The 24,552-nt window shown below is 38.7% G+C and overlaps 1 protein-coding gene across 11 annotated transcripts in view; it reads right to left on the bottom strand.

Moving 5' to 3' along the window:
• LRRFIP2 (LRR binding FLII interacting protein 2) overlaps positions 1 to 24,552 on the bottom strand; it is a 110,338-nt gene that overhangs the window by 44,965 nt on the left and 40,821 nt on the right. For 6 of the 11 annotated variants that reach the window (XM_018066876.1, XM_018066873.1, XM_018066878.1 and 3 more), the window contains exons 3-14: positions 21,139 to 21,225; positions 19,879 to 19,929; positions 14,335 to 14,391; positions 14,194 to 14,238; positions 8,996 to 9,037; positions 7,540 to 7,605; positions 5,454 to 5,528; positions 3,999 to 4,049; positions 3,873 to 3,917; positions 2,987 to 3,034; positions 2,472 to 2,528; positions 177 to 245 (exon numbers count right to left, since the gene is read on the bottom strand). In XM_018066876.1, the coding sequence (XP_017922365.1) occupies positions 177 to 245; positions 2,472 to 2,528; positions 2,987 to 3,034; positions 3,873 to 3,917; positions 3,999 to 4,049; positions 5,454 to 5,528; positions 7,540 to 7,605; positions 8,996 to 9,037; positions 14,194 to 14,238; positions 14,335 to 14,391; positions 19,879 to 19,929; positions 21,139 to 21,225 (693 nt within the window). The remainder of the gene's footprint in view (positions 1 to 176; positions 246 to 2,471; positions 2,529 to 2,986; positions 3,035 to 3,872; positions 3,918 to 3,998; positions 4,050 to 5,453; positions 5,529 to 7,539; positions 7,606 to 8,995; positions 9,038 to 14,193; positions 14,239 to 14,334; positions 14,392 to 19,878; positions 19,930 to 21,138; positions 21,226 to 24,552) is intronic. The other 5 variants (XM_018066883.1, XM_018066884.1, XM_018066874.1 and 2 more) reach the window with 4 other exon arrangements.

Genomic DNA, 24,552 nt, shown 5'->3' with positions numbered 1-24,552 from the left:
GAAAAAATGTATTCTCAGGAATACATTTCTGAAGGTAAATTATTCATATAAACTAAATTTGAAGAAAACGCTCATTTCGTCAAGTGCAAATTTCAGTTTGCAATAGATTTCATGTGATCACACAGTGTTGCAATTTTAAAACTTATTAGATGTGTTTGCATGCAAAACACTCTCACCACGCTGTCCCTTCGCCCACGGCTGGCGCAACCAGAAGACGCAATGCTTGCAGTGTCATCGTCGATGAACTATGGATATTAAAAGTAGATAATGACAAAGATGCACTTTCACTATAGGTATATGGTCTTCCCGTGACCATAAGGACAGGAAGGCAGGCTTTGGGAAACACGCAAATGCTCTCTATGAGTATTAATTGCAATTAGCACCACTACTGTGCGCCATTAAACCAAAAAGCTGTTTTGAGGCATAATGAATAATCAACAAAAACCAAAAGATAGTTCACAAAAGCACAAAGATTAAAATACTGTTTACCTTTTAAGTTGAATGAAAGAAAAAGGGGGGCGAAGCATGACTCTACTAGCCAAACCTGCTAGGGACCTCATGCTTTTTAAACCTCTAGGCCCTCTGGGATCCACTTATTACAATGAATTATAATCTTATAATTCATTAAGTCAATAAATACACTGTCTTTCAGTTTGAGAGAGGAAAAAAATCATCTTCTCAAATGAAATACTATGTCAAACACAGAACTTCCTACACCGAGGACACTGGAATGACGACCCCTGCTGCCCTCCACTCACTCCTGCGCAGCACATCTCCATGTGCTCCTCACGCTACTGCGCGGTGCCCTCCTCCGTCAGCAGCAGCGGGACGCACCTGCAGTGCGCATGCTGCCTCCATTCTGACTTCACCAAGGAGCCATTCTGGCATCACTGGGGGAATAACTCTGAGTCCCAACTTGCAAATGAAATAACATGTAGCCAGCACACAAGGACAAGATTCTACACTCAACTAAAAACATTACCATAATCTTTTTTTTCTGGGCAAGGGGCCATCACAGTTGGGACACTAAAAATGACATCAGGCTCAAGAATTGCCAAGTGGAATTTTATTACCAGGTGGGTTAAATATAAACTTCCTCCTGTGAAAGAGCATTTATCTCCTTAAACATCCCTTTAATAACTTTTTGTTAACTGTAAGAGTGGAATCCTTGATAAATGTCACTTGGAAATGGCAGGGAAAATGAGTCAAACTTATACATAGAGGAAAGTCCATATAACTTGTTTGTTCTACTCTACAAAGTAACCTATGCTGACCTTTAAGAAACTGCTTAATAATTTCTCCAATTTTAACACCATCAAGAATAACAAGGTGGTTCCTAAGAAAGTCATAATTTGCTATTAAAAATAGTAATTAGTACAGTCTTTTTGGTGGGTAATATGGTAATATATAAATGTGCATACTCTTTGGTTCCCATCATTTCATGATTAGCAATTTACCATGCAGATCTATCTACTAAGTACATAAAAATATATTTGTATAAGCATGTTCATTGTACAAGTATCTGTTGTAGCAAAAATCTGACAACCTAAAAGCTCATCAAAACGGGAGCAGTTTTTTTCAAATCGACAGCCCAGGCACTAACAGAATGATGATACATTGCCATTAAAAAAAAATGTGCTGACATAAAACTAATCTCCAAGAGGCACTCAGTGGAAATAGAAAGGGACATGACTTATTTTTGAAAATCTTTTAAATGTCCCCCCCCAAAAAGAATAAAATAAATCTTTATATACTAATTTGAAAAGATACTGTGAGTAAAGAGAACAAGTTAAGCATCATTATGTACATGAGTCACTTGCATACTGTTCAAACACAGGACACTCGTACAGACATAAAATATCTCTGAAAGGTTATACACAAACAGAGGTTGCATTTGGGGGACAGAAACAGGAGAAAAGGGCCAGAGGACTTTTACTTTGTACTTTCCTTAAGCTAATATTACATTTATAAATTTAAAACAAGTTTTAATACCCTAGAAAGATTGGGTAATTAGAATCGTCCCAGTTTCGTGTTTTATGTAGCAATTTTTTAAAAGTTGATATATTTTTTCTCTCACTCCACTGATCGAAGGGCTAGGAAGCAAGTGGAATGGTTCAATGTACAAAGGAGAGATGAAAAGGAGAAAGAAAAAGGACAGGGCAGCTAACTTACACCCTTCATTACCACCAACTGGGGGAAAAAAAAGAATTTCCAAATGACAGTTACCAAAAAAAAAAAAATTCTAATGGCACTAGATTCAGACTCATTTAAGAATTATGTGCTAAGTCACATTCATACAGAAACCACCAATTCAGACAAATTAGTTCTTGAGTTTGTGTACTGAAGGAAAATGGCAATCCATGCACAAAAGGGTGAAACACACCACACCCTCGATATTCTGAACTGTGAGTACAGATTAATGAACCAATCAGAAGTGTCTACAGAACATGCAAAGAGACCAGGCAGCTCACCACAGGACTGCTTCGGGATGAACTCGTTCTTGATGAGTGAAAACTGTATTCAGACGGCTATAAAGTTTCCAAGAAGACAGGTTTTACAATAACGATCAGCTCTTTTTCCCGCTGAGAATACATCAGTGCCCCTGGACCTGACTCAGCCTGGTTCCCAGGTGAAAGTAACAGTTACTCCCCCGGCTGGAGGCCTACTGCACTCCTACCCTCATGACCCAGCAGCCCACAGCAAGAGCAAGGAGAGAAGAAGGGGGTGCCCCAAGAAGCGCTATTCTCATCCTCTCCCTGAGGAACTGATGAGCCAGAGGTTTCTCTGCTCGTACAGCCTTCACACTTAAGCCTCGGTTTGCAGCAGGCACTTTCTCACAGCTTGGGGGAGAGTCACAGTTGACAAGCTGATGGGTCTCACAGCTTGGAGAGTTATTACAGGTCAGATTAAATGGCTTTTTCTTTCTAAGTAAACTGTGCCCACCTACACCTCGCCCTCCTCACCACCTCCCCCTGCTTGGACTTACAGTTCGAGAACCGTAAGGGTTATATAATCCACCATTATACAATGACACCTGAAGAACAAAGGAAATGCCATTTAGCCATTCAGCGTCAAAGTTATTTTCAAAGTGATATAACTTCTTCAAAGTACTCAGTTCCAAAAAAGCTGAAGAATAGTGTTTAAGTGCACAGCCTCCCGAGGTGATAAGACTCATTTATATCTGCATAAATTCCTGCATCAGCCTCAGTAAAGCTTCAGGCTCACACTTATTTCAAACAGCACCACTGGTTACAGCATAGCCTTTCATCATCATGTTATGAAATTAGGAGAACATTTACCAATTTATTCTCTCAAAAGAGGGAAGAAAACAGGTAAGAAAGTGAGGTACAGAAAGCTTTGCCCAGTGTCACGATAAAATTAAGCACAAAGCCTCAGGTTCCCGGTCACTAGAAGAGGCCACAACAAAACAGCCTGAAAGCAACCAACTCACCATCACACATTACACAGAGCGACTGTTTTGGCTTTCGACTCAGCTGGCTTCATTAGAGCCGAGTATTGATGTGGCCAAGGCCACAGCTGTTCCCCTCCAAAAATACGACATCCCATGCCTAGGCAGCCATCTCACACAAGTATGCAAGTGGAGTGGAACCCATGCAAATCCACCTCCTCTAGGAAGCCAATTCTAGGCAAGGGCCCACAACAGCCAGCAGTATCTACCACTGTGAGGAGAACACGCTCATTTTTACTCCCCGAAAGTTTTGTACTATAAGCACAGGCAGCACATGTTGCGGTACACACAGCACCGAAGCCGCGTGTCCTTGGCTATTTTGGAGGAAAGATGTCAAGCTAGAGTCAGCATCATGACAATGGCTCCTCCAAGAGTACACACATTGGGAGTGGGAAATACAAACCAGACTGGCGCTTCTCAGCAGACCAGAATTTACAGTGGAGGAGGCCTATGGAGAAAGTGCATGATTTAACCCGAAGGAAAGGAGCCGGCAGCTCTGAAGGCACCACACTCCGCAGGAAGTACTAACCCTGTAGCTCTTGGATGTCGCCAGAGGGTCGCTGTACAGGGAGGAAGACTGCTAAGAAACGAAAACAAAACACAAGCAAGAAAAGACAGGGAGAACTGGTCTCACAATCATGAAAGCAGAAAGCTTATGCCTATTTTATATTCCATAATTCATCAGTAATTCCTAAGTGTTTAAGGCAGTTAAGTGACACACAAAATGAGAAAAACTTAACCATTAGAAATCTCTTTAACTATCAATTTTAAGGGATCAGAAAGAAAAACACTTGGAATGGTTTTCTATAAATGTGTTTTAAGTCCCACTGGTCTTTGAACATTAATGTCAGGCGATGAGAGGGCCACCTAAGAAAATGCTCTGGGGACAAGGGCCACGGCACAGGGAGCGTGGCAAACCGTGACCACATCGCAGTAGTTACCAGCAGCTCCTGTGACAGCGAATGGGCTTATCCTGATTATGGGGAGCCAGGTAATGAGCTCTGAGTTATTGCTATAAACACTCTTTTCCAAGTGGATTAGAAAATCTATATTTCAGAGTGAGCCATGGGCAAAGTGCCTTAGTTTAATTAGATAAATTATACTGGTCACAGTGAATCCATGCATTAAACAAGGCACAGCATTATTTTAAAAGGAATTAAATCTTTTTTCCTGATGTCATCTCAGTACACTTTCAGTTGTCACTAAGCCCAATCAGACATGGAAAATAAGACTAAATCATGTATGCAGGTTTTGACAACTGAATTATTTTAAATGCACTGCGTGCCATATATTTAATACGTTCTAAATGTACGGCGTGCCAAATGCCTTGAAAGAACAAGAGATTCTCACATTACATAATTACGTTCTTCTCGTCACGTATTTTTTTGGTCCTGCTGCTCAGCTTGTGGGATCTTAGTTCCCCAACCAGGGACTGAACTCAGGCCCTGGCAGTGGAAGCGCTGAGCCCTAACCACTGGACCACCAGGGAATTCCCTCTCATCACACTGATAGTTTATATTTCCACATGTACACTTTTAGTAAAAGGACACACACCGTGATATGTATTGATGCCTACAACTTCTTTTGAAATGTGCCCTTCCCAAAAAGATGGACTGATGGAAACACAGTGGGACAGTCAGACAGATAATTACACGATACAGGAAATATAGTAAAAACGTTAGTTGTTGAATCTGAGTATAGGTATGTGGGTGGTTACTATATAATTCTTTGAACTTTTTTGTAAATGTAAATATTTTTCACTTAAAAAATTGGAAAAAATGGTACTCATTAATAAATGTGGTGATTCAATAGTTACCATCATTTAAAGATACACTCACACAGACAATGTGAATTCAATTATCACAAACCTATACAAACACAGCCATTCACAGATTAGTCCTAACTAGTCAAAATGCAAAACAGGGGATTAGAAATGTGTTAAAGTTGGATAAAACAAATAAAGCCAAAAAATCTGGTGACAAACCCGAGAACAGTAGGCAGAGGTGGGTTTGCTATGTCTAAGACTGCTATAGTTTCTTTGGTCAAAGTAGAGGCCACTCTGCAAAAAGCAAATTCAAACACATTTTTCTTAGGTTAAAGGCTGTTAACCTAACAATAATGACAAAATTGGATATTCCCAAATCCCTTCTCCAAAACAATGATTTTAAAGATTTGAATTATATTAAGTCGAAGTCAAAATAACAGCGATTTCAAGTCTCTCAAAAAAGACTAATATTAAACGTTAACTTTTCAAACCAAATCATTGCTATTTTTTTTTTCTTACTTTAAAAAGAATATAAACCCTCAGATAAAATAGAAAGGAAACAGGAAGTGAATTATTCTCATGTCACACTTAGGAATGTCCTTGAAAAACCCAGGATGAATGGATAATTACCACTTTTATAATCTATTTGGAAACATTACAGAAATCATTAAAGCTATCTTTTTTCAAAACTCCTAATTCCATTGTCTGTTCAAATAAACTGATCAAATTAAATCACCAAAGAAAGAGTGTGAGCAGCAAATATGGTTTGGTCCACGGCAGGTTCTTCCTCAATACGCTAAGGGAAGCAATTACATTATTGTGCCTGCTTGAGGGGGAAGAAATCATCTAAACAATTTCAGCCACCTTTTTTGCTCAAGGTTAAGGAAGCCCAGGCAATCTCTGACTGAACGACGGCTCCTCCACTGTTGACACTGCAATAGGGGACGGCCCTCCTCCCATCGCAACCTTGCCCTGCCCGACCTGCCTGCACCACACCCCCTGAGAGACACCATGACTCACTTCTCCCCAGAGCTCCCAATACTCCACCTGCCAGGGCCTCTCACTAATGTCCTCCCATTTCATCCTCGCCTCCTTCCTCATTTCTACCAGCCAAGGGTTCCCACCCTCTCTCCACCTCACCAATGGTCAGAGCCCTACCCTAGGGAGCCCTGAGTTAGCAAGGAGCTTGGGCTGCACTTCCTCTGCCAGTGCTGCTGCACCTCAACAGGGAAGAGGTGTTCCCAGCACCCCAAATGGGCACTGTAGACGTTTTTTTTTTCCTCCACAGCAATGCCATTTAGCAGGTTGGCTGGAATGGAGAGCACTATTAGTCCTACAGTTTAATTACACGATAGGTTGCAGAATTTTCTGCAAAACAGCATGGGAATTCTGCCATCATAAACTTTGTTGTTTCTACCAGAACATTAATTTCAAGTTCCTCAAATCTCAAATCTATAAAAAACCATCATTCAGAATGACAGCTACATGTGAGTTTGGTATTGGCTATAATACCACAGCTGTGCTTAGTCGTTCAGTCGTGTCCGATTCTTTGCAATCCCATGGACTGTAGCACACCAGGCTTCTCTGCTCAGAGGGATTCTCCAGGCAAGAATACTGGAGTGGGCTGCCATGCCCTCCTCTAGGGGATCTTCCCAACCCAGGGATCGAATCCAGGTCTCCCGCACTGCAGGCAGATTCCATCTGAGCCACCAGGGAAGCCCAACATCACAACTAAATCAACTCAAATATCCAAAATAAGTTATAAGAATCTCACTAAACCTATTAAGGTACAGTCCTCCAAAGGGCAATTCACAGATGAAAATACAGTATTAATGAACTTAGTGTGACACTTTCCTAACTCTAGCCACCAGGGTTAGCATACGTTAGTGAAGTGAAAGTCGCTCAGTCATTTCTGACTCTTTGCGACCCCATGGACTGGGGCCTGCCAGGCTCCTCTGTCCATGGAATTCTCCAGGCAAGAATACTGGTGTGGGTATCCTATCTTTTCTCCAGGGGATCTTGCCGACCGAGGGATCGAACCAGAGTCTCCTGCGTTGCAGGTGGATTCTTTACCAGCTGAGATACCAGGGAAGCCCATCATATGTTAACTTGATATTAAATCTTGTACATGAACACAAAATTATTTTTAAATAAGGCTCTGGTAAGTTATGTTTCAGTACATTATCAGGTTTCAATAATGCCTGAAGAGCACACCAATGCAGTCATAATTCTTAATTTCCCTGAAAGGATCAGTGAATTTTACAACCACACAAAATACTGTGATATGAGACACAACAGAACTAACCAGTGGGTCTTTATGAGAACCAGAAGATCTCTTCTTCATTCCGTAAGAGTGACTGTAAGAATGATTCTGGAAGTAAATATTGATGTTAACTTTAAAGATCATATAGTGAAGTCTTAAGATAATTTAATAAAGTGCGTCTTAAAATCATACATGGAAACAGGCCCATATGAGACACAGTAGTCTATACGCATGCTCTCCATTTCCCTCCTGCTAGTGGGAAACGGGCTCAGGCACACAGCCTGCCACACACCAGCATCCCCTCAGCCCCCCGTGCCAGCCAGCTCAGTGTGGAGCCAACTGAAAGCTGAATTAGGGCTCAGAACCAGCAGGCTCTAAGTGGGGGCCTTCACACCACACCTCATTTGAGTCTCCTCTTCTTTAAAAAGGTACGAGTGACAAGAGAGGCCACTTCCTTTTGCAGTCCTCCTTACTTAAAGGCCAAAGAGCAATCCTGTGCATCCACCAAAGCACAATGAGAACAGAAAACGTAACACTGCGCTGCCCGACCCTCCTAACCCGAGTTACTGGTCCCACAGCAGGCGCTGCTTAGCGGAGAGCAGCCTACACAGCGTGGCCCGTCTCAAGCAGCAGCAGCATCATTAGATAATAACCTGACATCCTTGGATGTAACTTCTAGGAGTCAGAGCCAAGTGCATGTGAGGGGATAGAAGACAGCAATGCTACTAAACAGGACAACTGGCAGATAAGAAGTCCAATGTGGATAGGCACCTTTGGTCTGAAAGGAGGAGATGCAGCTAGAAGGGGCCTAGCTATCAACAGCCTGCTCTACACACATCACCTGAAACATGCACAGCTAGATCCTGAATCAGTGATTACAAATTCACTTTCCTTTTTTTTTTTTAAGTGCATATCTTTCTTTTAGACATTGTTACTCTGAACATAAGAGCTGTGGCAACGTATGGATACATTAACCCAAGAAAAACACACTACAAGTAAACTTCCTTGGCCAAAATGACATGCCATCAAAAATAAACCAAATCAAGCAAAAATGAGTGGACGGAACTGATGTTTCAGTTGTCACCTGAATCCTTTCACACCTGCTGGCTTGTGACACAGAACATAAAACATAGCAGGTGTAGCTGTAAAACATGCTGCTGTAGTTCAGTACATCTCAAAACACCGCTGGAAACATGTCTTCCAGGGCAATGAGTATGTGTCAGCTGGGTGACTCATCATTTTAAGAAAAGATACTACTACCAATCTTAGTCCTGAATAGGAAAGCAAAAAATTTTTTATATGATCCTGAGATCCTACAAGGCAAAGCTATTCAAGTGCTAAATCATGCCACAACTGCACACTAGAATTTGCCGTTAGTCATATATTTCCCCCAAACATCACAACAGACCCGTGAAAAAGTTAGACATCATCTAGGATTAGCATCACCAATTGTTTATAAAGCGTAACTAAATTTAACACAAAGTCATGCAATACATACTAATGATGAAAGTCGTGATGATCTATCCTTAAGAGCATCATACTGGATTTCAGGAAAAGGTGAAAGTTGGTTGTATTCCCAAAATCAGAAATACAAACGCGGGGGGAAGCAACAAACATTCATAAAATTATGAAAAATCCAGCACTACTTTAAAATCCCAAAATTATTAAACATAACAGCTGTGACATGTGAATTAAAGAATACTCTCCCCCTCACTCTTTCCTAGTATAGGTTACTGTTAAACTATATGTACAGGAAAAACTTCATGTTCTCATTCAAACCCAGAATTTATAATCAGTAATGTTCAGATGATTCACCCCAGTACACTGCAGCACAGAACACCCAAGGAAGCCTTTAAATACAGGAATTAAGCATCCTAACGGTCTGTGACCATCATTGTCCATCATGTGGAACGTGGCAAAAGCAAGTCATGGAGAAGCAATGAAGCAGGAACACATAGCTATGATGAAACTTACCAAAAAAAAAAACAAAACTAAAAGACAGACAACAACTGCAGCATTAAAATGGGGAAAGTTCCCTTGGATCTGCTTGTGCACACACCTGGAAAACATTCCTTCTCAAGAACTTTCCCTATGAAAAATAGTGAACAAAGCTAGAAACTCGGTCAGAGCAAAGTGTGGAATGGCATGAAATATAAATCAAAGAAAATAGATATAAAATTTATGACAAGACCAGAAAGCCATATTTCCTGTAGGGTCTTTAAGAAAATAATATGTTTAGCACCACATGTCAAATCCAAGAAACCAAATTAAACAGTAACTAACTACTCAGATTTGTGTTTTCCTAATTTTTTTAAGCATTCTAGTCAGATTTTTTAAGCAATCTTGCCCAGAAGAGCAATGTATAAAACAAAAGCAATGAACAAGTTCCTCAGGTAGTTTGGTAAAAATATCTTTCTTTTGCAACTCTTATACCCATTTAGGATCTTAGGGAACACTATTCAGAAACCTGATCTAAAGTAATGTTTTTCTAAATGTGGACTGCAACTCATTAGTAGTTCATAAAATCAATTTATGGGTTCAACCAACATAAAAAAATACAAAATACTAGAGTGGATCGTGTACAGTAAATATTATTTTTGTAAAATTTGTTTCTGTATTTTTATACACTTATATACATACAAAAACAGGTACATCTCTGCATATGAATATTGGATTACAGTGTAAAATGTATTCCTGTCATAGAGGCTGCAATTTTAAAAACCCTAAAATAGACTAAAAGGTAAAATTTTAAAGTATAGTTCTAATAAAGCATTAATATAATAGTTCAGACAGAACAAAGGTTTCAATTCATGCTTAATGAGATGATCACAAAAAATAATGCAGAAACTCCCCAAAATGTATTTTATAAGTATAAGGCTGAGTGGTATAATTTTATCACTGGCAAGATTAAATTCAGAAGAAATGATATTGCAGTAAATACTAAGAGGTACTGAAGCAAAATATCTGCATTTGCATACTTTCCTTGTATTATCATGAAAACAGAATCTAAAGTGTTACTACATGTGTAAAAAAAAATCTTGTTTATCCAAAATTTTCTGAAATGCCTAATGGTGTGCATTTGGTGGTAAATGATGTGCGTGGTAAAGTCACTGTGGTGAATGACATTTCACTGAAAATAAAGTTCCTTCTCTATGAAAGTTTTACCTGCGACTTCTCTCAGTTAACAAAAAAATACCTTTTTTGTTGTTTTTAAAAAAACCCATGACCAAAACATGTATTACTCAAATCACACATTCTTGCATATAAGCTATTCCATCCTCCCAAACAGGTAAGTTCATTGAAGGAATCAGTCTTAGTTCTCATCCTCTCTGTAACACCTGGTCTTCTGCAAAAGCATAAGATTTGACAAGTTGAACTGAAAATGATCTACTTTGATTTTCTTTTTCCAAAATATAATGTAGAGCTCAGATAGTTTTAGTTTATCTATTTATTCGGCTGCACTGTGAGGCTTGCAGGATCTTAGTTCCTTGACCAGGGATGCAATCTGGGCCCCAGCATTGGAAGAGTGGAGTTCTAACCACTGGACAGCCAGGGAATTCCCTCAGTTTTAAAAACTGCTGAATCTGGTAGGAAAATCCACAACTTGGACATCCCAGTTGCTACTACTGGTTGTACACCCGGTGAACAAAAAGAATCCTCCGGTATGTGACAGTTAGCATTTATGTTGTTTAAAACAAATGATTCATCAAAGAAGAGAGAACTGAAAATATTAAGGGCTCTAGCTAAACAAAATATTTCCAAACTTGCTATTATAAAAAGTATTAAAAAGCAGGCTACAGAAACAAAAGTTCGGCCAGTGCTTGTTTCTGTGGGAATGGGCCTATTGCTCAGGCCCCTGGGGCGCTGTGAGTCAGCAGCGACTGCACAGTACTAACGCTGCACATTTCTCTGGCTACACGCCATGAGGTCTTCGCTGCTGGGTGTACGGGCTCTGCTCCAACGTGTCCCCGTAACGTCCTTCGATGGGTTCTTCCACAGAATTAAACAGTGTAGGAGTAAATGACAGAATAAAAAATTCCAAGCATATTAAAATTAAATTCATTAAAATTATACTAAAGCCACTGATAAATAGGAACTAATAAAAAACAACAGGGAAGCTCTCCACCAGTGAAAACTGATGTATCCCTACCACTCTGATTCAAGATTACCTCATTTTCTAATTTCAGATCTCTTCCTTATAGTCTTCTTGAATTTCAATATATAAAAGCAGTGACCAAGCAGTCAGTCAGAGGTTTTTTTTTTTTTTTTTTAAGGTAGATTGCTTTTTAAAGAAGCACTGTTTCAATTCTAAACTCAGGGCTTTGATTTAATCTTCCTTCCCCTTACCTACCATCTTGAACCATCTTGAACTATCTCTGCTCTTTTTATACAGAAAGTCCATAGCGTTGATACCATCTCTAACCCCACATAGCTTCAGGCAGGACACCTTTCAAAAAAGGCAGTTAACTGGACAAAAGGAGAGCTCAAAGTCCGAAGAATGTGGCATGAAACCATAAACACATCTTCCTCATATCCAAGTACTGCTAATGTTCATGTATCAAATACAAGGTTCAAAAGTCTTAGACTTTTTAATATACAGCTCATAAGTTTAAAAAAATAACTAGAAAAGAAATACCAAAACCCCAAATAATATAGCAAACCCCAATAAAATTCAGGTCAGGGTTTTAAGCCATCACATGTATTTTTACAGAGAACACAAGTTGTCTACATTTTCAGTATAATGTAGATGGTAAAGTTATTCTAAAAGGCAATAATTTGATGAAAATTTAAAACTCCCAATATTATTAAGTTGGAAAAAAGAAAAAACTTATCTCAACTATATTTCTTTTATACTGTGTTATTAGTAAGCTTTCATTTCCAATCAGACATTTCTAAGAAAGTCTAAAAATTTTAATATTCTAAATGTACACTAACAGTAGTACTGAAGTCTCTACAAAGTAAAAATTTTACTAATCTTGAAGTTCACAGACTGCTTTTTAAAAATATTAGGAGTCTTACTTTTTGCTACCATAATAGCAAATTTTCATAACTACCATAATGAAATAAAATACCATTTGAGTTCTAGTTATATCTTAAATTTATTTAATGATGTAATTTCCATGAAATGAAAATCAATCTCACTTTATAGACACTGAGTAAACAATTCCTTATTTAATTGCAGGTTTATTTTTTGCTTGTTTACAGATTTGTTTTAAAAATAAATTAGGTTGAACTTGGATGGCTTTACCATTAGGTTAAAGTAACATGTAAGTTTCCCATGCATATTTACAAATAACCAGCTTGAAGACTGTGAACTTCAAACTATGAACATTACAATAAGTCATATATTTTTTAAAAAAAAGGTGAGATGGGATTATTTTCAAAGCCCTCCAAGCTCAACTTTTAAGCTTTTGTTAACTCCCTGTGAGAAAAAAAAAAGCACCACAAATCTCTTTAGGGAGAAGCATGACAAATTTATTATCTTAAAGCTCTTTTCCTTTAAAATCATTCTTAAACCACTAGTTAGATTTCTATAAAGGCTTTTTAATATTCTCTTAAATCTAAACTTTTATAATCAACCAAAATATTTGATTCAAGTACTAGCTTACTAATTTATTCTAAAAAGACAGTAGATTATATTCACCAATGAGAAATATAACCACTCCTGGGAACAACTGTACATTCAGAAAACATCATCTCGCCTGCCATTCGATTTAGTGCATATGCGTGTGCAAAATTTATGGGAAAAGCTGCACTCAGCCAATATGCAACAGATTGTAACAAAAGGAAAATTATCTAAAAATAAAACATGGTCTTAAGAATGCAAGTGAATTAAAAATATATATATATAACCAGAGTAAAAGACTATTTAAGAATGCAAACATATCAATAACTAGTAATACCAGAACACACTCAGTTTAATACAGTGTATTTTCCAGATAGGAAAATAATGCAAGATAGGAATATTATACAAGACAGGAAGAAAACCAGACCTGGGGATATTAACAAATATAGATCTTAACAAGAACACAATTTTACTGATGAAAAAAAAAATCTAGATATTAGCACATATACTATATTAATAATGTACAAATTAAAAGCATTGCTCTAAGGCAATGTGCTTTAAGCACAATTCATTAAGAACAGAGATCAGATTTTTTGGCACAATATGCAAGCCTTTAATGAACAATTTCTCATTTATTTTGATTTACAATGATGTACACTAAAAACTTGAGACAAACTACAAAATATTAATCAAAATATTGAAGCATGATCATTTCTATAAATATGGTAAGATAGGCACTTTAAAAATCAGTTCAATTTTTCTACTGAATAAAACTATAATTAGTCACCCATGCCCCCAAATAATAAATTTCATTAAAAAATTATCATTTAAAAAAATCTGAAAGTAGGAAAAATCTGAAAGTTAGAACCATGCAGGTGTTATTTTATAAAATCAATCTTATTATTTTGTGATGATTTTTCAAAATCAAAAGTCCTATAGAAAAAAAGTTAAATATACATGTTAATAGACGAAAATATTTATGATTTTAGAATTGATTTACTTATAATAATAATTTGAGAGAAAATATTACTTTCTAATGAAAAGAACTTTGCCAATATTTTCTCTTTTTTTTAGAAAAGACAAAGGGATATAGCTTTGCTATTAGGGTGTAAACAACTTAAAATACCAACCCTGTGACTGCCAAGACTTCGAATGGACAATGCATCCTCAACTCCCTGATAAGATAAAAACAACATAGTAAAGGTGTGTGAGTGGCTGCAGCAAGCTGATGAGGAAAAGTATCAGAGGCAAGTCTGTAGGTTATTACAAACCGGAGAAGGACGACGATGACTGGATCTGTGGGAATACCTGGCCCTTTCCGACTCTTCCTGGGAAAGGAGAAAGTACATGGACAGTTAATTACTGAGCAGAGGGCTGCCTATCAGAACTGAGCACAGAGGTGAGTTTCCTCAAAGCTGAGTTTGGGCAGTCACATCCCTCCCTCAGTTGGAAGGGAAGTAGAAATCATCTCAGCAATGTTTTCATTTGAACAACTGTATGTATGTCTGGCCATTTGTAGAATGTACTCGATACATGACCAAGAGAGCTCAATATACCAAGATAAAAATAAGTAAGTATACATAACCAACAGAAATTAAGGTCAGCATTAGAAGCAGACTTTGATCTATTTCTTTACGATGTTAGTTTATGCACGGCAGGAAGAAATGTTTATTACAGATGTAGTTAACGGTGAAAATGTGTTCTTTTAAAAAGGTTTGGGTTATAATTTTGTGATCATTGCATAAACTTTTTTTCTTTTACCACTCTACTGGGAAAGCAAAGAACAACTAAATGAAATAGCCCCTGACTGTGTATTGTTAATATGAAAAACTACTTATAATTATGAGAAACTGAGTAAATACTTTAGAGTTGATAAAGTTGCTTCAGAAGCTATGCCTTATGAAGATTGTAAAAACAAAACACATACAAAAAAACCCAACTGACTAAATAAATGTAATTCTAATTTTTTCCATATTCAGCTATTAGCTCTGTGGCATTAAGTACTCAGTCATGTGAAATTAAATGACTAGTCCCTAGAACCTAATCAACTGTAAGAAACTTCTGATCTTTCAGAATTTCAAAGTTTGGAGTGTCAATTCACACTGACTAAGAATCTACACACAACTGGCCAACTGGGTTCACAGGTAATCGACACCACTTTTCCCAAAACACACCAAAACTTCAACACCCTATGACAAGACAGCACAATCATCACGCAGATGGGATAATTAGATGTGGCTCCGCCTGATCATTCACTGTGAATCCAGGGACAGTAATTCAACTGAAACACCGCAATTTAGTGCTTTGTTTTGGTCATGATCTTTGAATACAATTCCAAAAAACGCCTGCTTGTCATATGTCGTGTACACTGATGCATCTGATCAAATCTGTTCAGAAATCTGTTTATATGTACCAGGATGATTCAATAACTCAATATTCAACATGGTGTTCTGATCTTTAGGAATTTATCACTGATTCACGGTTTTGTTATGTAATAGACACATGTAATCTGTAAGAAGCCAAGCAAGTTTCTTTCCTCTCTTTGACTACCAGGTGATGTATCACAAAACTTTGGGGGGCACGAGTGTTAGCCCAGCAGGGTAGGTACAGCTTACTAAGTGGTAACAAGTTCTAGGCTAGTTAGCTTTGTTAGTTGAAGTTAATTCTGTGTGCCCCCTCCTAGTGTTATTTGGGGTACCAGGTGGACATATCAATACAAGGTTTAATGTTCAGTCTTCTCTTTATTCTATCCTTTCTTTTGATTCCGCCTGCCACACAGGCGCACTTTTAAAAACCTGCCTCTAAAGAGCACATCCCATTAACGATGCAGCAAAGACAGATGAATTCATATTTATCCTTAATTATGCCTATTATAAAAATAACTCTAAATAACAACACAGTAAGTATCAGAATATCTTTAGATTTACACAGCTTTCTTTTTAGCACCATTTGGGGAAAATGACCTAATGAGTTCAGAAAACTACAGAATAAAATATAAGCCCATACAGGCTGGCTAATTTAAAGTGACAGAATACAGTTTATTCCATAGTCATAAACTACACCTGAAACCAGCACTATGCAACAGGCCTTTCATCAGCAGTGGAAATGCGCTATGCTTGTGCTATCTGATAGGCGGCCACCAGCCACAGGTGGCTACTAAGCATCTAAACTGTCAGAAGTGCAACTGAGGAACAAAATTTTTAATTTTTATCAATTCAAGCAAGTCGAAACCTAATTACCCACATATGGCTAATGGCTACCATATGTACAGTGAGGCAAGCTCAAAGCAAATTTTTATTACACCAAAAAGACTCCAAGCACATATTTTACTAAGAGTCTGCCATGGAACACTACTCTTCCACAAAAAGGCAGGCATTACACATGGTCTTTTAACTACTGCCTTGATCTGGAATGCTACCGCACAGTGGCAAATAGGGAGAAACAGAAGGAAACCCCTGTGTAAATGAAAGACCCCAGCACCAAATATAGAATTATTTTTAAGAGCTAGAGGATCCTTAGAGGTCATCTAGTCTGATCCTTTCATTTTACAGTACATAAAACAAAAAACTGCATCACAAAAAGGTTAGGGGTCAACAAAGTTGGAAAGTTGGACCAGCATTCAGATCTTCTGACTCACCATACCACTGAACCAATCAAGACACTGTCCTACACTGGCCAAATCCAGATTTAATTACACAGAAAGAACATGAAGAAAGGGGCAAGGTATCCTAGTTTTGTACTCTGGAATACAAAGAAAGCTTCATTTCCCAGGTATTTCTAAAGGCATATTAAAACTGCCAAAAGGCTTTTTTAAAAATTAATCACCAGAAAGTCAATAGAAAAAGATTTCAGCAATGTTCTTAGGTACCATTTACAAGGCAGAGTATCCCTCTCTTCTACAGTTCAGAAGACAAAATATTGTCACTGTCTTGGGAATCCTTATGAGTACAAAGGATGAATGAACAGGACTATGCCTTCAAAGAGGGGTATCTATCTTTTAAGCCTTCCTGGAAAATTATGTTTGATACATTTAAGTTAGATAAATGGAAGTGAAACATACCCTGTTTTCAACAGTTCTCTTGAAGGTTTTTTTTTTTTTTTTTAAAGCTCACAGCCCTCTGAATACACCTGGACATATCTGACAATAAATATTTGATTGAAGGGTGGAGCTATCCCCCTCAGTTTTTTTTTAAATTAATTCACTTTTTTAAATTGGAGGCTAATTACTTTACAACATTGTAGTGGCTTTTCCTATACGGTGACATGGATCAGCCATGGGTGTACATGTGTCCCCTATCCTGAACCCCCCTCCCACCTCCCTCCACATCCCATCCCTCTGGGTTGCCCCAGTGCACCAGCTTTAATGCCCAGTTTCATGCATCGAACCTGGACTGGCGATCTATTTCACATATGCATGGTTCAGTGTTATTCTCTCAAATCATCCCACCCTCGCCTTCTTCCCCAGAGTCCAAAAGTCTGTTCTTTATATCTGTCTCTCTTGCTGTCTGGCATATAGGGTCATTGTTACCATCTTTCTAAATTCCATATATATGTGTTAGTATACTGTATTCGTGTTTTTCTGACTGACTTCACTCTGTATAATAGGCTGCAGTTTCATCTACCTCATTAGAATGGATTCAAATGCGTTCTTTTTAATAGCCGAGTAATAATATTCCATTGTGTATATGTACCACAGCTTTCTTATCCATTCGTCTGCTGATGGACATCTAGGTTGCTTCCATGTCCTGGCTATCATAAACAGTGCTGCGATGAACACTGGGGTACACGTGTCTCTTTCAATTCTGGTTTCCTCGGTGTGTATGCCCAGCAGTGGGATTCCTGGGTCGTATGGCCCCCTCAGTTTTAAATTAGGAAACTTAACAAACTGCATTTGCTCTTTCAGATTCCCAACACATCACTGCTTCAGACACCCAGTTTACAGCAGTACTGGCTAACCTAAGACTATCTGGGGGCCCAGAAAGACACAGGCCCTTTCCTTCTTGGTCCGTCCACCTCCCACTCCACCATTAGCACACAGGGCACCCTCGGATCCCTTTGAATTCCAGCTCTGCCAACAACTAAAGTTGTTCACTTTGCCAATCCTTTATCACCTACCTATAAAACGGAGAGAGTGGATCTGTCTTACAATGGGGCTGAACACGTATGTAGAACGTATGAGCACAATGCTGGCACACAGACATGCACTGAACATGAGCTTCATTCCTGAGCCTCATGCTCCCGTGTTCCCTATTCAGATCCAACAGCCCACTCACGGGCAAAAAAGTGCTACAATTAGGAGAAAATTTTAATATAGGAAGATTCTTCCTTCTAGTCATCGATAACCCAATTGTTTGTCTATGCATTATTTACTATAAATTTATTAGTAATTTATACACTGTGATGCTCACATGCCAACTTCTATGATAAGTTCATAGACAGAAAGCAGCCAGAAAGACAAGGATAGGATAAGAAGTTAGAGGAAGAATCAGTTTGAACAAAGTGCCAGAAAGGGTCGGAATGTTAGTTATTCTATCTGAAATTAAACCCCACCTTCTCTGCTGTCCAAATCCTACCTATTAGTAACCCAAACTGCTCCTTTCAATGTAAGAATTAAATATTAGACTTTTAACATAGGCTTTTCCTATTTAATGCTTTGATCAGTCCTAAGATATTAAAATCCTAGGCAATTTGAGAACTATAATACATAATTAATTATAAGAGGAAATTAATATTTCCACTTTGGCAGTTAAGAATTATTTCTCTTAACTCATGCAAAAATATTCTTAAGACATCACCAGTAATATTAAGCCAGTTACATGCAGAAGACACTTGAATTATAAAATAAGATAGCTTTAATAACAAGAAAACACACACATACATGAAGAGTTGCTTAATTTTAAGTAACCAAAATCTTTTCTCTCTCTTTTCTAAAATATCACAATGAGAAGTATGATGAAGTTTTAAAATTTGTACGTAAATATAATCATAAATATTTAAATTCTGGTTATACCTTAAAATGCTATTCTAGAAGGGATCTGCTTATGAAAGTTGCTTGTTAGGCAGCAATTAAACAGTGGTTCTTAACCTCTTAGGGATCACAGACTCCTTTTGAGACTCTGATGATAAAATTCCTGTGGCCATTTTCACATGAAAACATACACATACTCAAAACCTGGCATGAACAGTCCTTACCCATCCCCCAAGCCTACCCCCACACCAAGCTCGGAACCCTGCAATCAGAGGCAGCCAGGGCACTCAGCAGCAGTGACAAAAGCTCAAAGTCGGCACTGACTCGCAGTGCCTCACACACTGCCGGCTGAGATTTGCTCCTGCAGCTAACGAGTTTGGGAGTGACAGTGTAAGGCCTGAAAGGAAACTGAGAGAGCTAGCAACATGAAAGTAATTTTCAGAGGGGATGAAAGAATGATTTGGTTCATCTTTCTATGAAGAACCTGATACAGCTTTTTAAAAAAGAGAGAAAAGAAGAAAGGGGCAGGGGAGGAGAAGGCGGGATGGAGGGGGTGGGCAAATTTTAGGGACAGAAGAACAAATCCAGAGAGAGAAAACACATTCATCTACTTAATCTTTCTTGGTCAGGAGCATTTATGAGATGAGTGTGAGGCTGTAACTACAACGAAAATGGCTGGACTCCGAGCACACATTTGGTCCACTACAGGCAGAAGAGACACTCGCTGACCTTTAGGTTCAAACATGGCAAACACTCCCACTTGGCAAATGATTAGTCAGTGTTTTACTCTGAGATTGCATATTTCAGCAACTGATCACAACATGCAGGGCAGGTGATTCCAGCCTACCAGCCACTTCTGAATCTGTCCCCATTTCCGGTCAAAGGAATGATGAGAGTGCTGCAAATGCAAAAGTTTCACAAACTCAAGTTTCCAACACACTGCCTGCTATGGAAAGTCTTAAATTAATCACACACATCTGTCCTGAAAGGCAATGACTGTTAATTCAAAGTCACACATTCAAAATACACAACAGACTAAGCTAAATATGTTCAGTCTGCAGCTTACAAATAAAACTTAATAACTCTATTCTTACAGTTCACTACAATTTTAGGAGCATAAAAGACAGTGCATTGTATTGTACCATTTCATCTCAAGCCAAGAACTGCATTCAATATTTGAAGCTATGAGGTAAAAAAAGAAAATTAGCAATATATTAACTGCTTTTGGCTTTGTTTTTGAGCTGTGACAACATGGACTCTATACACATCTCTAACTCATTAACAGAAAATTCACCACAAACCTCAAAATAAAGTGTTTAATATTGCCCTGCAGCTTTTCTCCCCCTTTGAACTAAAACATCAGAAATGGTTTTTATGGGAACTTTCAAAGTCAGGTCAATGTCAGAAGGAAAGAGTAAAAAAGAGTATTTGTTTTCTTTTAAAGCAGCCCAATTTCTATATGTCTAGTTAGAAATTTTTTCTTTTTTGCTTTTCCCAGTGATAATTAAAACAGATGGAAATGTATTAGCCATACAAAAGTGTAACATAAAACTAATCATAATCCCACCATAGATAAACCAAAGTACTGAGAATGATCACTTCTTTCCAGTAGTTTTTGATCTATACATGGATACTAATTTTCCTAACACAAGACTAGAGTCCTAAAAGTGTTATAATTGTGGGATTTTTTTTTTTCCATTTTCTTATACGGAGATTTTCCTCCATTATTAAGTATGCTTACAAACTATAAGGCTGTATGATTTCACAGAGCTTAACTATGTAGGTATCACAATATAGTCAAAATTCTAGGACATTTAGGGCTATAGTAAATAATTCTGTCATCTCTAAGCCTTCTCTGGCTATTACGAGGACTTTATAACACAACAGTAACTTATGACAAGAGGTGTATAGGTATCTGCTGTTAATTTCAAACAAATATTGCACTTAACTTGCTGACATAGAATAGCTCGTCAAAACACATACATCAAGTTACTCTATTCCCAGTATTTCAAAAGGAACCAGGTTTACTTCAGAAGGAAACTAGCCACGTATTGATTTTGGGTGGGGTGGGGAACAACACAAAATCAGGGTTATTTCCCCCAATTACCTCTTTTTGCTGCCGTTCCAGTTCTCTCATGCGAATGTCTCTTGCTTCTGCCCGGGCAGCCCGTTTTGCTGCCAGTCTTGCCTCTGCCTGAAAAGTAATAGAAAGATTCAGCTTTATTTAAAAACCAGTGCTTCCAGCACCACACCTCTAGACCAGCTTGGAGGATAGAGAGCCAAAAAGATGGGGACATGGGGTTGTCCACCAGCAGCCTGATGACCTCTTCAGCATACACCCCCTCCATAACTCACTTCTTTTTCTAGTCCCAGAGTCTCCTGAAATCTGGGCCTTTATGCACAACTTGATGACATATTCGAAACAGTTTACACTGTTCATTGCAGCTTTCTCCAAACTTGCTTTTTCCAGAATTTCTTTCCCCATCAGTTTAATCATACAAATTAGAAATGTCAGGGCTGGCTGGCCCCTATTTCACTGTGGGTATCGCCAATATTCACTCTCCAAGTGCTGTCAATTCTTGACCAACTCTTGGGTTGAGTTTCCCTCCAACTCATCTCGCTTTCTTTATGCTTACTATTCCTGCTTATTTCAGGAACTCTCTCTCTCTCTCTCTCTCTCTCCGAGATACACTTCACATGCCATCAGATTCACCACTTAAAAACATACAATTCATTGGGTTTTTAAGTATATTCACAAAGTTGCACAATTATCATTACCATCTAATGATACTTTCATCACCCCAATACCCATTACCCAACTCCAGCCCCTGGCAACCATCAGTCTACTTTCTGTCTCTATGAATCTGCCTCTTCTGGACACAGCATATAAATGAAATCATATAATAAGAACTCTATCTCTTGGACACTGCAACTACCTCCAAATCCATCTACCTGACTCCAGCCTCGACTCCACAATTCATTGTCTATGTGGTTACATGACTGCCAGTCTGCCCTACAAAACACATTTCTGATCAAATCAATCATTTTGCTCTGTAAAATACTCCAGGAGCTCCCCCTCACTCACTGTTAAAGCAAAAATTCCATAGACCAGCACAAAGAGAAGACAGGAGATGAACAGCAAAAAGAGAGATGAAGTTTCTCCCAGTCAGTTCTCTGCCTTTTTTCCCCCAGTTGGCCCCAGCTTCACCAGTTGCATCCACCCCCCTCCATTCCTGGACCCCATCTCCTGGGCTGGGAGGTTCAGCCTCTCTTCACAGACTGTTTGCTGGCAGGAGGTATTCTCCGTTCTCTCTCATTCAGCAACCACACTACTTTCTATTAAGAGTTCCTCCAGCCCCTCTGTCACTACGCACACGCCCCTACTGTGACTTATTACACTGTGTTAAACGTATTATATGGTATTAAAGCTTCTGTCGCCCCGCAACTTTCATGCCTCGGTGTCTGCTAAACAAATAAGGCATTTCCAGGCCATGGGCCAGTGTATCAAGGAAATGAGGCAACAAAACAGCCTGATGTACCACATGAAACTAGAAAATCTCTGGTTTTTCTGGGAGTGGTTTCCTGGGTTCTTGGCCGCATTGTAACTCTGATTCAGATCCCTCCTCTGATGACAGAAGCTGCTGCTTCTCTTGTTCTGATAATATTTGTGCCCAAGTCTCACAGTAGGAAGGCTTCCCAGCTAGCACAACAATAAAGACTCTACCTGCCAATGCAGGAGACACAAGAGACATGGGTTCCATCCTTGGGTCAGGAAGATCCCCTGGAGTCAGGGCAAGAATACTCTAGTATTCTTGCCTGGGCAATCCTATGGGCAGAGGAGCCCGGTGGGCTACGTACATGGGGTCACAAACAGTTGGACACAACTGAGCAATTAAGCCTGCAGGCACACTCACACTAAGAAGAGACTCAGCCAAGGTTTAGAAGGATCTACTGTGTGTAAGCACTACACTGAGTGCAAAAAATACAGAGCAGGACATGCCATTTCTGCCTAAAGACTTCACAGTCTAGCTGAGACAAACATACTGCTTAAAAGAAGGAAACCTGCAGGAAGGGGCAATGGGTTTTGCCGGGCAAGGTCACAGAAGGCCTCTAAGAAGCACAGACAGTGTAAGAGTTACTACTTACTCAACTATCTCGATTCTGGCATTTTCCTAGTCAGTTTTACATGTGTTTTAGTAGCAAAAACCCTGCAAAGTGAATTGCAATCTACCATCCTTAAGCTCTCACACCGTCATCACCAGAGCAATTAGTTTTCTCACATGAATTTTCCAATGGCCTCTATCTTTAAAACACCTATACTCGGACTTCCCTGGTGGTCCAGTGGATAGGAACTCACCTGGCAATGCAGGGGACACAGCTCAGTCCCTGGTCAGGGAAGATTCCATATGCTATGGGGAAACTAAACTCCTGCACCACAACTACCGAAGACTGCCCGCCCAGAGCTGATGCTCCACAACAAGAGAAGCCTCTGCAGTGAGAAGCCCTCATCCCATCATGAAGAGGGGCACCAGCTCACTGCAGCTAGAGAAAGCTCACTCACAGCAACGAAGTGACCCAGTGCAGCCAAATAAATAAGTAGTTAATTTAAAAATATACCTACACTCTCCACCTTCTTTCCCCCTCTATGAATGATCACCACCTTCTTACCAGAAAGTGTATTTTACAAAAAAAGACTTTAAGGCTAAATTATGCTTCAGCACATAATAAATACATCTATACTTGCAGCCTCCCTTAGAAATTTATCAAGAATGCTGATTTAATCCTTCTGATATCTGTGGCCAATTCTGTACAATCTATTCTAAAATGGGAGTTCTCTAACCAAATGCAATTATAAATAATTGAAATTTATTTTCTAATAAATTCACTTGCACAACAAAAGGGAAGGGACCTAACTGCTGTACAACAGAAAGACCATGGGCTTCAGAGCCACAAACATACCCTTCTCTTTGCTACGTAGGCAACTCTAAGCAAAACTTGGATGTTACCTCCCTTGGAGATAGTATTAAATACAGCAAGCTTTAAGAAGATAAAGAGGTTTCAAAACTACTTTATCTGTTTCTTTCTTATTCATTGCTTCCAGGTTCCTGATAGCAGGAATAGCAAGGGGCCAGCGGTCACTCCAATCTGGTAAGACAAGAGGTGCACTCTATTCTTACACTGATACATTTTTACTTTTTTTTTAAATTATGAAAGCATGATAATACATTTATAGGAGACTTGGAAAACACAAATTACAAATAGTATTACAAGCATTTTAAATAGATAAATTAAGATTTTTAATTGGAGTTTCAAAATAAAATTCTCAAAAATTAATAAAATACATAGAAAAGTAGAAAGATATAATAGACCTGAAAAGCACCGTGAACCAATCCAATATAATTAGGATTTATACAATTTTCACACAACAGCAGGATACAAATTCTATTCAAATTCCCATAGATTATAAACCAGGAGACACTGGAACATATCCAGGGACATAAAACAAGGTGCAAAAATTTCC

The sequence above is a fragment of the Capra hircus genome, chromosome 22 (assembly GCF_001704415.2).
Source record: "Capra hircus breed San Clemente chromosome 22, ASM170441v1, whole genome shotgun sequence".
Classification (NCBI taxonomy): domain Eukaryota; kingdom Metazoa; phylum Chordata; class Mammalia; order Artiodactyla; family Bovidae; genus Capra; species Capra hircus.
Note: the sequence above shows the minus strand (reverse complement) of the source record. Positions and strands in the feature narration are given on the sequence as shown.